This window comes from Malaclemys terrapin, chromosome 1, assembly GCF_027887155.1.
Source record: "Malaclemys terrapin pileata isolate rMalTer1 chromosome 1, rMalTer1.hap1, whole genome shotgun sequence".
In the NCBI taxonomy this organism is placed as follows: domain Eukaryota; kingdom Metazoa; phylum Chordata; order Testudines; family Emydidae; genus Malaclemys; species Malaclemys terrapin.
In genome coordinates this window covers 26,953,063-26,969,813 of record NC_071505.1, presented here as the reverse complement: position 1 = coordinate 26,969,813, position 16,751 = coordinate 26,953,063, and the positions used below count along the sequence as shown (strand labels likewise).

The 16,751-nt window shown below is 40.9% G+C and overlaps 1 protein-coding gene across 10 annotated transcripts in view; it reads left to right on the top strand.

The window, feature by feature from the left end:
- Positions 1 to 16,751, top strand: part of ATXN7L1 (ataxin 7 like 1) — a 183,571-nt gene that overhangs the window by 138,130 nt on the left and 28,690 nt on the right. For all 10 annotated transcript variants that reach the window (XR_008443842.1, XM_054018381.1, XM_054018367.1 and 7 more), the window contains 3 exons: positions 5,470 to 5,753; positions 15,333 to 15,415; positions 16,282 to 16,538. Coding sequence is in view for 9 of the 10 variants with exons in the window: in XM_054018381.1 (XP_053874356.1) it covers positions 5,470 to 5,753; positions 15,333 to 15,415; positions 16,282 to 16,538 (624 nt within the window). In the remaining variant the exon portion in view is untranslated. The remainder of the gene's footprint in view (positions 1 to 5,469; positions 5,754 to 15,332; positions 15,416 to 16,281; positions 16,539 to 16,751) is intronic.

Here is a 16,751-nt window from a genome sequence, read left to right as displayed (position 1 = left end):
ATAAGAGTACATAATCCTGCTTCTTTCCAAATACAGAACAGAAATATTTATTAAACACTTCTGTCTTTTCTGCATCATTATTAACAATTCTAGTAATGGGTCTATACCCTTGTTGGGATTTCTTTTATTATTAATACACTTCAAAAACTTATTATTGTCTTTAGTCCTGCCAACTATGGATTTTTCCTGACGTCTTTAGTTTCCCTTATTGATTTTCTGTACTTCATAACTTCGAATTTATATCAATCACTTTTTAAAATTTGTTCTGTTGTTTTGGGGGGCGGGGGAGGGGGGGTGCTGTTTTTCTATTTGCTGCTTTTACTTTACCACTGAACCAGGAATGTACTTTTAGCTAAAGTTGTCCTCTTCCTTGATTGTGGAATCATGGCTTTTTTGGCCATCTAATAAACTCTTCTTAAAGAACTCACAATTTTCCTCCCAAACAATTTAATTCATATTTTTCCTCAGCTTTGGAAAATTAGCCTTTTTGAAGCACCAAGTGTATACATTACTGGTTGGGATTTTTCCTTTGTTTGTCCATACTGAATGTAATCAGGGTCATGGTTGTATTTCTTTCCCCCTTTCCCCCCCACCCCAATTCATTCAGTGAAAAGATAAGACACCATTTATATCAGTGATCTCTTGGAGAAAAACTAAAGTTTTCTGGTCCCTAAGCAACCAACAGCTTCCCGCTCTGTTATTGATTAATCATTATCTGTCATAATGAGGTCCAAATAATTGCATTGTGTTGAATGCAATACCTTTAGTGTTAGAAAATTATGTATAATTTTTAGAAACTCTAATGATGTTTTACTTCTGGCTATATGAGACCTCCAGCATGTCTCCAAAATTAAAGTCCCCCATAACATCACAAGTTTTCTTTCCACACATTACAGACAACAGGTGTTGAAGGAGTAACTCATCCTATTCTCTGGTTTGATTTGGTGGTCCGAAACTTACCCAAGCCAGTAACCCCTCCTGGGCTTTGTCAGTTAGCTCATTGGTCCATATGCATTCAAGACTCTGTAATTCGGAGTTAGCAGTAAATATAAAACAAGTAAGTTCTCTGCCATTATTCTTGTTTTAGCCTATTTACTCCATTATCTTTAATACTAAAATAGAGAATCTATTTTGGGGGACACTTTTGCCCCTTTTTATTGCTTATCAGTGTTTTTAAATTTCTGTATAAAAATAAAAATGTGTCTTGAAAACTTACCCAGCTTTATTTTTACATAATAAAAACTACTTGACTCTGAGTTGAATTGGCCATGATTTCCTCTGTTCATAAATTACTGTAGTTCAATCATGTGTAAGAAGACTATAGGTTTTCTCCAAGAAGTCATTTTTATATAAATGGTGTCTTATCTTTTAACTGAATGAATTCAGGGGGTCGGGGAAGGGAATACAAACAGAGGGCCAAATTCTATGTCAATGTAGAAGTGACACTGTAGTAGGAAACGCAGGTATAAGGGATATGCTTTATTTTACACCCTTCTGTTGCTTTGGGTGCAATCACCTTGTAACTTATACTGGTTTCTTATACCTGTTGAATGCAGAGTGGGTACAAGTTAAGCTACAGTTTTGCCCGTTTTCTGACCAACTTACAAAACCATTTTTTCCACCACAGAATTTGGCCCTCTTTGACCGTTGCATCTAATTAATACCAGATCTGGATATTGCTATGCTACACAATTCTTTTTTGGTTTGATATGTGTATGATTTGTACAAATCTCCTCTGGGTACTTTTACCATGTTAAAACGTACAATCACACTGATAATACAGCTCTCTCAAGGATTGAACTCACAAAAATTCCTAACTCTTCAAAACCAGGGAGAGGGAAGGTGCTCCAGCCACAGATCCCAGCCCTTCAGTAACACATTCCAGTTTTCCGCTCACCTTCCTCAAAAGCCTGGAGAAAGAGAGGTTTTGCAGCATGCCCTGAAGATCAATAGACTTTTGGGCTATTTTGGACCAAGGTTCCAAAGTTCAGGGCCCCTCACAGAATACCTGTCAGCAGCTCCTTCTCTTTCAAACTAAGGGAACTCCAGCCCTGGCACCTCTGCCAGCTGCAGCAATGCAGCATGGGAAGAGGCAGTTTCTCAAACAGGTAAGTTCTAAGTCACTTGGTGCTTTGTATAAAAAATTCAATATCTTGAACTCCACTCAAAGTCAGGAGGTAGCATTGCACATCTCAGAGCACTGGCAACTTATGCTCCTGGCAAAAAAAAACCCTCCACTTAAAGACATATTATGTTAGCATATTTCAGTTTCTATCTTGATTCAGTAGGAGATGCATGGTTAACAATATAAAATTTTTGAGAATCAGCACAATTGTAAACATGCTCTGCTCTCTTAAAATGTTTGCAGTGATAATGTCCTTAGTTAATAAACTTGATTGGTGCTTCAAAAGAAACATTTAATAAAATTGTGATAAGGGGAAACTTTGTGCTGTACCCATCCAGTTAATGCATTTTCTTTTCATCTATAATATGCACACAGTTTAAAGGTCTGTAAGCCAATGATTAGACTAAACAACTTCTTATACTCTGACTCATCAGAAGTATCTGTGTCCAGGATGGCCTGGTGCTCTAGGTTATCCTGGGGGTTAAAATTAGAGGCTAGCTCAGTCTTTAGAACCCATTAGTGGATAATTAATGTGATGCTGTTTGTTTGTTTGTTTTTAAAAAGTCTCCAGAGGCAATCCTGGCAATTAGAGGCCAGTAAGCCTAACTTCAATATCCGGCAAATTGGTTGAAACCACAGCAAAGAACAGAATTATCAGACATATAGATGAACACAGCATCTTGTGGAAGAGTCAACATGGCTTTTCTAAAGGGAAATCATGCCTCACCAATCTATTAGAATTCGTTGAGGGGGTCAAAAAGTATATGGACATGGGTGATCCAGTGGATATAATGTACTTTGATTTTCAGAAAGCCTTTGACAAGGTCCCCACATCCCTGGCTCTTAAGCAAGTAAGCAGTCATGGTATAGGAGAGAAGGTCCTCTAATGTTTACAAGGTAGAAAACAAAGGGTAGGAATAGACAGTTTTCACAGTGGAGAGAGATAAATAGCAGGGTTCCCCAAGGATCTGCAGTGGGACCAGTGCTGATGAACGTATTCATAAATGATCCAGAAAAAGAGGCAAACAGTGAAGTGGCAAAGTTTGCAGATGATACAAAATTATTCAAGATAGTTAAGTCCAAAACTGACTGCAAAGAGTTAACAAAAGGAGTTCACAAAACTGGGTGACTGGGCAAGAAAATGGCAGATGAAATTCAGTGTTGATAAAGGCAAATTAATGCACATTGGAAAATATAATCCCAACTATACATACAAAGTGATGGGGTCTAAATTAGCTGTTGACTACATGATCTTTTTCTTGAGTGGTATCAAGTTAGTTCTCAGAAAACATCAGCTCAATGTGCAGCAGCAGTCAAAAAAGCTAACAAAATGTTAGGAACTATTAGGAGAAGGATAGATAATAAGACAGAAAATACCATAATGCCACTATATAAATCCATGGTATGACCACGCCTTGAATACTGCGTGCAGTTCTGGTTGCCACTTCTCAGAAAAGTTGCATTAGAATTGGAGACAATACAGAGAAGGGCAGCAAAAAAGATTAGGGGTATGGAACAGCTTCCATGTGAGGAGAGCTTAAAAAGCTGGGGCTGTTCATCTTGGGAAAGAGACAACTGAGGGGGATATGACACAGATGTGAATGGTGTAGAGAAAGTGAATAAATGTTATTTACCCCTTCACATAACACACAAACCAAGAGTCATCCAATGAAATTAATAGGCAGCCGGTTTAAAACAAACATAAGAAAGTAATTCTTTACACAATGCACAGTCAACCTGTGAAACTTGTTGCCAGGGGATGTTGTGAAGGCCAAAAGTATAACAGGGTTCAAAAAAGAATTAGATAAGATCATGTAGGACAGGTCCATCAATAGCTATTAGCCAAAGATGGTCAGATACGCAACCCCATACTCTGGCTGTCCCTACACCTCTGACTGCCGGAAGGTGGGAGTGGATGACAGGGTATGGATCACTCAATAAATTGTCCTGTTCTCTTCTGGAACCAGCCACTATTGAAAGAGAGGGTACTGGGCTAGGTGGACCGTTGGTCTGACCCTGTATGGCCATTCTTATGTTCTTAGCCAAGCAAGCAAAAGCTGAGAAAGCAGCAGAGGTGGCGCTTGTACTTACTGGTGAAGATTTGGTCTGCTACACAAATATCCCCTTCTATTCATATTTAGGAACAGCTCTTGAATTTCAAGGACAGTCTGTCTGTTTCCTCAGTCTGGAATAATGCCCCGAGAGCATCACCAGAGAATTTGCGTGCCATCTGGATATGTATTTGCTGAAAAAGTAGTTGATCACACCCTGTCTGACGAGCAATGCCTCAAAGAGGGTGGGGGAAGGAGTGGAATAATGGAGATGTTTTCATTATGGCCTTTTAACAAGACCTGGGCTTAAAGCTCTGTGCCTCTTTATCATGAATGTTATCTATCAGGATTGGTTTTCCTGGGAGGGCCTGAGCCGGAGGCAGGAAACTGGCAGGCAATATGAGGGTCGATGTTGGATGGACAAAGAAATGTGCGTCTTCACAACATGTCTGCTCATTTACATGTCAGCCAGTAAAGTCAAATTATTTTAGGATTAAAATAAATTTCTTTATCAAACTAAAATGAATCCAATCTTGCTCACCTCTTGCTATTGAATTGAGAATGTTAATTTGTTAATGCCATAAATATACTATTAAAAAAGTCAAATTATATAGCGCTCATTATTGCTGAACTTATTTTAGAAAGGAAAAATTAAGCAAATTGTTTATTAATTCTTAAAATTGTATTAAAATATATTTTAGGGTCTGCTAAACTCATTAGGGTTTGTAATATATTTAAAGGGAGACTGTTAAAGTTGCCAAGTTCAAAATGTGACTTCTTTTCCTCTAATCCCCAAATGCATATAACCTTTTGGGGCTCTTCTAAGCAAGAGAATGTTTTATGGACATTTATTAATTAATGTTAATATTGCCAATAGCAAAGCGCACAATCATGATGAACACTGTACAGAAAAAAAAAGTGTGCGCCTATTATTGGAGGAATAAAATCTTTATATAAAAAGACTAATTTTAAATTTCAAGATTCCAAAGAGGAATTATAAATAGTGGGGAAAATGGATCGTAAAAAGGAAAAATACATACCTTGACCCATATAATTGGTTCTCAAAACTTTCATGCTTTGAAAAATGGCCGTTAATGTAAATACCTGATTGAACGAAATATTACATGTTTGCAAAGTATCTCATTTTTAGTCTGGTCCCAGGATATTATGTGACTTAATTCAGAAGTTCTTATATAACTGTGTTTCATTCATAATAAAATGTAGAAGTAAGTCAAACTGTAAATCCTGTGGTACAGAAAATACAACTTGAAGACTCTTTCTTTGGTTTTGCAGTGTTCCTGTTCCTGTAGTCAGTCTAGAGAAAATTCCTAACCTAGTGAAGGCAGATGGTGCCAATGTTAAAATGAATTCTACAACCACTACCACCATCACCTCCTCCTCAGCCTCTTCATCCACCATACCTGCTCCAACTTTGGTTAAATCTTCTTTGACATCTAAGTCAGTGCCACCATCACCAGAAAAGATTCTGAACGGCAAAGGAATTCTAGCTCCTTCAATAGACAAGAAACACCAAAACGGCACTAAAAGCAGTAACAAGCCTTACAAAAGACTTTCAGGTGAGTGATGTTGTAGTGCGCCTTTTGAGATAGTCCATCATTCTTCATTAATAATTTTTGTAGCTGAGGAGTAATATACTGTAATATGCTGTAGCTATGTTTTACTGTAAGATGCTGTTTTTAATATGAATAGTTAGCCTGCAAGCCATTGCCATATGGATAAAATATTTCCTTTACAAAATACAAGTTCATTTTGGCTTAGAATTAATCTGGGTGGTTAACTATTTGTCCTCAATTGGCCAGCAGATAAAGTGTAGATTATCTAGTGAATAAATGCAGTAAAATAAAAGGGCAATAGGATCTCCCTTTTTAATTTATTTTTACTCATATTGAACAAATTTGCTGCAGACCAGTGTAGCAATGATCAACTTACCAAGATTTAGTATTGGTCTCAACTCACTCCAATTGAATACTTGAGATTTGAGGCATTAATGTATATCTTGTAGTTGAAGGCCCATGCTGCCACATGGCTATAATTCATAAAGTTGTGTGTAAAAAGGCCAAAAATGTCTGAGAACTTAAATATTGGACAGTAACATACTGTGAATCACAGTGATGATTGAACCTGGGAGATATTCTAAACAGAAAAAGCTCTCTACTTTGCTTGTAGCTGTTTCCATCACTTCACACTGACTCAACAGACATTGTAGGCCTTCAGAGTGGGGTTATTGTGTGTGCTGGTTTTGTCGTTGTGTGAGTGATTGTGTTAATTTATGTGGGGGTTGTGTTGTGCTGGGAGAGGTGTGTGGATTTGAGTGGGTGGAAAATGGGTGTATGCTCTGGCAAGAGGCTGTGTGAGTTTGAGATAGTTGTGTGTGCTGGTTGTGTTGTGTGAGTGGTGTTGATTTGTGCAAGTGGCAGTTGGGCGCAAGGGTGTGGCAGTTGGGCCACATAATCTATGCAGTCTCCCTCATTCAGCCAATGAAAATGTGCATGCAAATTAGTGTCGGAGAAAAATGTATGCAAATTAGCTATAGAGTAAGAGTGGTAATTGGTTGAGTTATTTCTGGTATCACAATGGTCTGGGACTCTTGACATGGCATAGATACATGCCTTCTCTAGTTATACGCTGCACGGGTATAATTTGTAAAGTCAGAATGGCTGAGAACTTAAAAACTGGACAGTAACAGACTGCAAAACCCAGTGATGATTCACCCTGGTGATAATCTGAACAAAAGGAGCTCTCAGCCATGTTTCTAGCTGCTTCCATCGCTTTGCACTGACTCAACAGACGTTTTAGGCTTCAGAATGACTCACGGTGACATTCCTGGACTCTTATTATGTACATGTGGTTAGTTCAACTGAGAAACATAACTTCTGCCACTTGCAAGATGTCCATTGGATGTGCCATCAGTAAGTGTCTTTCATGTTAAACATCATGCCTGTACTAATGAATGGGCTTTTCAGGGGTATTGTTATGTGGATCCAGTGTGTTAGTTGTGTAGCTGTGCAATGCAGTGGCTAATCTTACTCTCTGGAAACGGTTACAATTTTGCATTGTTATACCTTTAAAAGGGACAAAAACAGAGTATGTGCTCTGTACAACATTCTGTTTTTAATTTTGGTAAGAAGGCAGTATGATACAAACATCACCCTAATCTGATGGGACTTCACCCTATCACATTGTAAAATAATTTTTAAGCTTTTATTTTTTCTTAAATATCAGGAAATACTACACAGATTTAGGGGGAGAGACACTGATGCTAGGTAAATCTTGTCTCTCATTTCCTCTTCCGCAACAAGTGAAGAGGAATGAAGAGGGCTGCACATGTGCACATACACACAGAGAGCAAAACTGGGGTCTGGTTTCTCTTAATGGGGAGGAGGAGGAGGAGGTAGGATTTCGGGAAGCTGCACAAGCTGTGGTCATGACCTGCACAGCCTTGGATCTGTGGTTATGAAGGCAGAATGTGGGCCTGTTGATCTGTCACTTTGCAGATCCACCAATGGAGCAAGAGGATAAGCATCATGGAAGAAACTGTAGCTCAAGGATGCAGTAGCAATTACGAAGTGTCCACTGCTTTACAGCTGGGGGGGAGGGGCGGGGAGGATTTTTCCCCAGAGTTGAGCCAAGCCAGTTGCAGGACTCTGGGCAGACACTTTGCTGCCAAAAGCAGAATACATTTTTGTTCTGAATGAAGGAAAACAAAATGTCTGACTTAGATTTTCCAGCAAAAGTAACTGAATCAGGTTTACTGCATCAGAAGCTGCACAGGGCCTATTCATCCATTGGCAGCATGCTGAGATTTGGGCAGAAAATTTCTTGTGTGAATTGAAAGTCTAATTTTGCTATTGGCAGTGCTATCCAGATTAGGCTGTGAGCTTGATAGAAAGTTAATTGATTCTGTTTCCCAAATGCATGTTGTGACACCACTGATTAGTTATACAATAACTTATAAAGATGAATGCTATTATTTGTAATTGAGTTTAAAGTATAACCCAGATTTTTGTAGACTGAATATTGGTTTATTTTTTTTTATTTTTCCTCACATTTGGCAGTTAGTATTATAGTTCTGTTAGAATGGCTTGACTCCAAAACAGTGCAAGGTGTGTTTTCTAAGACGGGGGGGAGGGGTGTATGGAACAGTGCCATTGCGCTAAAGCATTTAGTGTGGTGTCTTCTTTCTTAACTAGTTAAAGGTGGCACACAGGAAAACTTTTGTCCTAAGTTTTTGCAGTTGACCATACCAAAATTCAACAGAACTGAAAGTATTTAGCATAAATGACTCATTTATCTTTTTTAACCTAACGTTTCATTTACTAGGATCTAATTTATGATTCCAGTGAACAAATACAGGGCATTGTGTTCTACCAGAAAACAGTTTAAGATACCAATGGAAAGAATGGTTTAAGAAAACATGAACATTTTGAGCAGCTTAAGTTCAAAATTCAGCTTAGATCTCTCTTCCCTGGACAATGGGAGCTTGTCTTCACTGCATTGTTCGTTCCAGCTGTAACTCAGGTTTTGCCCCTAAGTAGACAACAGGACAGACACAAGTATCTCTAGCTCAAGTTAAGTGGTGCTTTAAGCTTGAGCTAGCTGGCCTGTAAGGAGGCTGGATTGAAGCTCAGGTGCTGCTGATTCTCAAGCAAGTAATGCAATGGGGATGCAGCAGCTCACAACTCATCTGCTAATCTGATCACTCTGTGTTGCTCGAGTGGTGTTTTGCAGTGTGGTTGCTCTCACTCCACTTTCACTTGACCTAGGCTAGCTCCAGTAGAGTAACTCGAGTGCGCTAATTCAAGCTAACTCTTGCAGTGAAGACGAGCACTAGCTGATGGGCCCAGTCTTCAAGCTACCAGCCTTGCTCCACAGACGACTGTAGGTGTTGTATACGCTGAGGTTGTATTTATAAATATTTACTGAATATGCAACAGTCATTAGAGTGAATAATTATTCTGAAGAGGTCATCACAGTATGGGGCCTTCTTTCATATTGCTTAACTAGGGCTATGTAGTGCTAGGGCAGGTCCGCACTGGCACTGACTCAGCAAATGTTGCCAATTCACCATATCTGCCAATATATGAAAATTTGCTTGGGGGAAATCTCCAAATAGGCTAGGACTCTGTCGTAGTACCTTGTGGTCATTCTGGTGAATGTTAAGCTATTTTTTCACATGAATATCTTGATTGCCAGGGCCACAAAACTGATAGTTTTTTTTTCAGGTTGTTCTTTAAAGATCTGTTCTGTTACCAGACCTAGAATCCACTAAATCCTGCCTTCTCTGCCCCACTTATTGATGCAGCACCATGATACCGTTTGTGATTGTTCATCACAATGATGCAAGTAAAGTACGTTGTAAGAACGTGTAAATGTTTTATACAGGTTGTCCATCAACACGGTTGGTTTCTGACCATTATTATACACAATTCGGCACAGGCTGAGCTAAAGATCTGAGGGTTAGTAAATGATTCTTTGGAATATACCCAGGACTTAATATACTTGTTTTACACACTAAGTGGGCAGGGGGATTTTTAGGGTCATCTCAGTCTCTTGCTGCAGAAGTGGAGCCAACTGCTTGTGGTTTTCAGTCCTGGCAATGGGCTTAAACTGGTTTACATCAGTTTTACTTCCTTCTCAGAGCCCTGCCCTCTCTCTTTACCCTACATCCTCGAATGAGGCTGAAGCTCTTTCTGTGCCTGAAGGCTGGTTCTTGTTGGGGGTGGTCAAGGATGCTGCCCTCCTCCCTGTGGCAAAGTTTGAGCAGAGAGAGAGGTAGCCAGCCTGAAGAGCTGTGAGAAGCAGTCTCGGGGATCAATGTCCCCTAGTGGCAAACTGGAAGAACTGAATCTGGGGGGAAAAAACTTTTTTCAGTTCCAAATCCCATTTATGGACAAAGCAAAAGAACTGGAAGCCCCATCTAAATAGGACTGTCTGCTAATTTTCAAGCTGTGGCTGTAGGTTGTAGAGTTTACTCCCTCCTCTTCATTCTGCCGAGACTATAATGTTGCTCTAAGCCACCCACTGCAGCTGCTCCAGAGAAATGCTTTCACTCTCCCATTTTGGAGGATCAGTGTGTCAACCCTGCAGCATGCCTGGGCTATGCCAGTGCTGATCTGTGACAGTCCAAGGTAACATTTACAACTGGCACTCTGACCTGACATAATGGATACTGTTCCTCCCTGGGAATCCAAGAGATTTGTTTTTATCATTGCTTAGCAAGAAGGTGGTGATCTTTCCTCTTCACCATGGAGCAAGTACATGGCTACTCTTGGAAAAATTGCTCAACTAGAAGAAAATGTGGTTTACCTGCTGTAGTAGTTTTGGGGCTGAGGTTCGTCCCTCAGCGGGGCTGTGGGGTATTCCACCACCTCGCTCTGGTCCGGTGGCAGTCTGGGACCGCAGACCCACAGTTAAGGGCTCAGGCCCATAAGCAGGGGCTGAGCCAAGAGGTCAGGACTCAGGCCCTTAAGCAAGGGCTGAGGCAAAGTCTATAGCAGCCCAGGTCCTAAGTCAGGGTGGGGCACTAATCAAATAGTCAATCAGCGGCCCAGGCCCTTAAGCAGGGTCTGGGTCGGGGTTTGTAGCAGCCCAGGCCCTAGGTCAGGGCGGGGCAGCAAGCAAATAGTCAATCAGAGGCCCAGGCCCTTAAGCAGGGGCTGGGTCGGGGTTTGTAGCAGCCCCCAGCCTCTCTAGGCCAGGGAAAAAGCGGGGAGTCTGCCACCCAAGGAGTGGGTGGCAGGGGGGATGCAGGCCCTCCCACTCCACTGCGTCCCAGCCCAGGGCCCTAGCAGCGACGGAAACTCGCTGCTGTCAGTGGGGATCTTGGCCGCAACCCACTGACATCAGCTCTGGCAGTGCAGCAGCCAGAGTGGGGTTTGCTGCCCCCGGGCTACTTCCACACTCCCCCTCGTATGGTACCTGGGCCGTCTTAGTGTCGTCGGTGCTTTCCACCAGCATTGGCTCCTCTGGGTAGGTAGCGAAGGGCAGGCTCGGCTCCTCCTCGGGGTACTTGGCACAGGGCAGGCTTGGCCAGTCCTCCTCGGGGTACCTGGCACGGGGCAGGCTTGGCCAGTCCTCCTCAGGGTACTGGGCAAGAGGTAGGCTCGACCGGCCCGGTGAGTCAGCAGGTCGGTCGCGGCCTGCGGCTGTTTCCTAAGCGGGAGCTCGGCCACGGACGTCTGCTCTCTCCGCCGGCCTGGGCTCCACTGAGCTCTGCAGGCGGTCTTTTATACTTCCGGGTCAGGGCCGTGACCTCGGAGGGGCGGGCCCCGGACCTGGTGGCTCCGCCCACGTTGGTATTAGGGGAGGTTCGGCCCTCAGCGGGGCTGTGGGGTATCCCACCGCCTCGCTACACCTGCTTATTTAGCAGTGTGCCTTGTACGGAGTATATTATGTCATTGCTCTGTAGGTCATACAGGCTTCCAGTTTTTCTGGCTGCAAATCAGGATGTTGGCTTACATCTCTAAAGCCCTGCATAGATTTGGACCTGGCTGTCTTAGGAACTGCCTTTTTCCGCATACTCCATCCTAGTAGTTTTTGACCAGTCAGGATTTTTTCACAGTTCCCAGTTTTGTGTGTTCCTGAGGCTGGAGGGCTAATGTTTTTAGTGGAGCACTCTTGGTTGTTGAATTTGCTTCCATGTTAGTCCTACAGTTTGAGCGTATGGGTGTTCAGGGCATATAGCAAGGCTTGTCCATTCACTCCAGCTTTTTCTTGTGATTCTTTTTAGTAACAATCTTGTCAGTATAGTTTGTTTTATTTTGGGGGGGCAAAGGAGGAGATTAGGTAAATGAGCCTAGAACAACACATTATATACATTTAACAGCATAACTTAAATAATTGACTCATACAGTTGGCCTGTGAACATACATTTGGATGTATTAAATATTTCTGTAGTTTCATCTTATTTACTGTACAAGCCCTTTAGTCGGCTATGCTTCAAGGGCCGCAGCAGCGTCTACTACTCAGGACAGATTTCATTGCCATTGTAGTTTTCCAATAGTCATGGCGCTGACCACCATTTCAGGGGTATGTACCTGCTCTGGAATGCCTTGTTATCCCCTCTTTCTGCCATGTCTCTTTGTCCAGGGGTCAACAACACAAATACTTATTTAACATTTTGTTTACTATTAAGTCCTCAAAAATATGTATAACTCAGTACTCAGATCTGTCAGTCACTAGTACATCTAGGAAGCAAGTGTTGTCAACCTATTGCAAGTAGTGGGAATCAGAAATCAGATTCTACTCCCAGCTCTGCCACTGACTTGCTGTATGACCTCAAGCAAGTCCCCTAACTTCATTGTGTGCATTGGTTTACCCATCTGTAAAATGGGGATAATAATTCATACCCTATTTCAGCAGGGATGTTGAGATTTACTGTTTGTAAAGCATTTTTGGATCTTAAATTAAAGGTTCTATATAGATTGAAAGTATTTACTAGTGGCATTCAGAAAACTGCACAATTGTACAAACATAGAGTTGAGGGAATTGTTAAATGACAGAGCTATTTTTTCCATTATGTATGTGACAATGGAATTCTGATAAATGAACGGATGGTAGTAGCTCCCTTTTATGGACCCAGCCAGCCAGTTAGCTATAAAAATCCCTCTTAGTAGCTGTTCTCTACTTGCTTTACGTGTAAAGGGTTAAAAAGTCTCCCTGCATAGGTAAAAGGAAGGGAATGGGCACCTGACCAAAAGAGCCAATGGGAAGGCTAGAACTTTTTAAAATTGGGAAAAAACTCCCCCTTTGTCTGTCTGTCTTGTTCTCCGGAGAGAGGGGACAGAGCAGCGATGCTGTAAAAAGCTTTGGGCCAGGTATGAAAAAAATGAGTAGAAACTACTCATTTGAAATCCCAGATATGTAAGTAGGTCAGGAAATGTCTAGGAAGACGTGATTAGGTTTATCTCTTTTATTTCTTTGAGTTGTGGACTCCTCTGTGCTAACCCCAGGTGCTTTTGTTTTGCTTGTAACCTTTAAGCTGGACCTCAAGAAGCTACCTTGATGCTTAATCCTTGTAATTGTTTTCTTTAAAAACTTAGCAAAAAGCCTAATTTCAGGTGTATTTTCTTTCTTTTAGTTTTTAATAAAATTTACCTTTTTTAAGGACAGGATTGGATTTTTGTGTCCCAAAGATGTTTGTGCATGTTGTTTAATTAGCTGGTGGCAACAGCTGATTTCCTTTTTTTTCTTTCTCAGCTCTTCCCTGGAGGGGTGTGTGAAAGGGCTTGAGGGGGTACCCCACAGGAAGGAATTCCCAAGTGTGCCTTCCTGGGTTCTCAAAGGGGTTTTTGCACTTGGTGGTGGCAGCATCTACCCATCCAAGGTTAGAGAAAAGCTGTAACCTTGGGAATTTAATACAAGCCTGGAGTGGCCAGTATTATTTTTTAGAATCCTTGCAGGCCCCCACCTTCTGCACTCAAAGTGCCAGAGTGGGGAATCAGATATATGCATAGCTATTTGTATTCCTGTCAAGGCTATCAAAACAGTGGGGAGGGAGATATAAACTAAGTACGTGTTCATGTTTCTGCTACAGTGCTATAGTATAAAACTAAAATCTACGTTGTACATAAATTGTGGGTGAGACATACAAAATTAAAAATGGTAGTAAAATATGTAAATCAGGTACAGTTAGCATTAAATATACTAAAACGAATCTCAATGGATGTTTACTATTGCTAATAATATTTAGAACTCAGTAAGTTCTTTCTCTTTTCAAAATGCATTGCAAACTTTAAGTAAGTTTCTCAATGCCCTTGTGAAACAGGAAAATAAGAATTATTATACCCATTTTTACAATTGGTGAAAAGGGGACAGATTTAGGCCAAAACTTTCAAATGTAGCTGGTAATTTTGACTGATTCAAATTTTTAGTGTAAAGCTTGAGATATCTATGGCCTGCTTCTTCAGAGGTTCTGCTCACCTGCTACGCCCAGTTGAAGTAACTGGGAGCTGTGGCAAACAGTCAGTAGGTGTCTTAAGCTGGGCACCCAAAGATTTGAGACACCCAAAATCAATGGCCATATATGGAAAATTTTGGCCTTACTGGCCACAGCGGTAGTCATACAGTAGCACCTCAGAGTTACGAACTGACCAGTCAACCACACACTTCATTTGGAACCAGAAATACACAATCAGGTGGCAGCAAAGACGTAAAAAAAAAAAAGGCATACATAGTACAATACTGCATTAAATGTAAACTACTACAAAAATAAAGGGAAAGCAGCATTTTTCTTCTGCATAGTAAAGTTTCAAAGCTGTATTAAGTCAATGTTCAGTTGTAAACTTTTGAAAGAATAACCATAACATTTTGTTCAGAGTTAGGAACATTTCAGAGTTATGAACAACATCCATTCCCGAGGTGTTCATAACTCTGAGGTTCTACTGTAGTTGAAATTTAACTCAAATACTTGGCTTAGACTGGTACTTGGATGCTTCTGTCAAGCCCCATTCTTTAGCCCATATCTCTGAATGCAATAATGACACAGGCCTAGTCTACACTGGTGGTGGGGGGAGGGGGGTGTCGACCTAAGATACGCAACTTCAGCTACGAGAATAGCGTAGCTGAAATTGATGTATCTTAGGTCGACTTACCTCGCGTCCTCACGGCGCGAGGTCGACTGCCGTCGCTCCCCTGTCGACTCCGCTTCCGCCTCTTGCCACAGTGGAGTACAGGAGTGGATGGCAGAGCGATCAGGGATCGATTTATCGTGTCTAGTGTAGTCACAATAAATCGATCCCTGACAGTTCGATCACTACCCGCCGATCCGGCAGGTCGTGTAGACGTACTACAACCTCCTTAATTACTACTCCCAAAAGACTTTTTGTCAAGTGAAGCGTTCCCTAGTGTAATAGCAAGTTCTCTGAATTCTGTAAGTGAAATCCTGCTTTTACTGATGGGCGCCATGTGCAGGGAAAGGAGAGAACAGAATTGTCTCAGCCATGCATGTGGTACAAGAGATGCTTTGCTGGTATAGGTCAGGATGGTTCAAATTGGGCTTGGGTGAATAACCAGGGACAGCTTACTGCAGCCCCTTAAAAAATATGTATTTTCTAGAAAGTAGTCTTAATTGACACATCCATTTAAAAACATGTATTTTTGAGACAATCTTTTCTTTTCTTTTTTTTCCCAAACAGAAAGAGAATTTGACCCAAATAAACACTGTGGAGTACTGGATCCTGAAACAAAGAAACCTTGCACAAGATCACTCACCTGCAAGGTACTTTTCTCAGAAGATAAAATATCAGATGCTTTGTTGTAGTTTAAAATCCCACCACGGTAATTTGAGAGGTCAAACCTGCTCCTGTCTTACAGACAATGGGTATGGTATTCAGACACTATCCACAGGTAATTCTTGCTAAAGTCATTCTATTCTGTTTCTTTGATGAATCAGAGCATCTACATCATTCCACTGACATTTTTGACAAAGAAGGTTTTCCTTATCATTTGTGATGCAAAGAGCATTACAATTTATTTACATGCACTCAATAGCATTGCTTTAAACACTGATTTTTGGTTAATATATGCAGCCGCACTTGTAGTAAAGACTACTACAGTCTCCTTGTAGTAAAGATGAAATTCATTTTCTTATAAATAATTTGAGATCTGCTTATATGGCTAAAAGACTCACATTACTGAAACAACAGTGTAAGACACACATATATCTACTGCTGTTGGTCTGTAGAGGGGAACAGGGCAATGTGCTTGAATATCTACCCTTATTTATATTTATACATTTGCCAGTCCAACCAAATCTAATTATTTATTGTAGATTAAGGGCTGCAATTACAATGCTCTAGATAGAATATTAGTAATACTATTGGGATTCTATTTGTCTTGGAAATGGTAAATGGATCGTTTCCATTATGAAAATTGTCCCTAAAGATAATTTTAAGATAAATTGGACACATCCTGAGAATAATTTTTTGAATGTATCCAGGGCTATGTGGAATAGCAACTTTTTATTGCCATGACTAAATCTAAAGTTGTTTTAAGTGGAGTTTTTTTCTTAGAATTGTGTTTCAGAAATTTAGAGCTTTCACAAACGTTTTATACACAAATTCTTTTTAACCACCCTATTTTTAGACTCATTCGCTTAACCATCGACGAGCAGTTCCAGGTCGCAAAAAACAGTTTGACATCCTTCTAGCTGAACACAAAGCTCGATCCAGGGAAAAAGAAGTTGCAAAAGACAAGGAGCATCCACAGGCTATAAGGGAAACCCATCCGAGCCATCCTACACCAGCACAGGATTCTTTGCCAGGATCTTCACTGAACTCTGGGCAAGAACCTAAAGTAACATTTCCTGCAAAATCTAGACCACCCAATTCTGTACTTGCTAGGTGAGCAGCCTTCTCAAATGCATGAATGCGATATTCTGAAACTTCTATAGCAAATGTCTCTCTATGTGTTGTGTACAGATAAAGTTATGTTTGTGTCATATTTATATGGAGTATTCCATAATAAACTATTAATATAGGGTTCTTCTCAGGAGCTGGAAATAGATAACACTAATAGCAGTACTTAAATCACTGTATAATAGTCAGGGCTCTGAT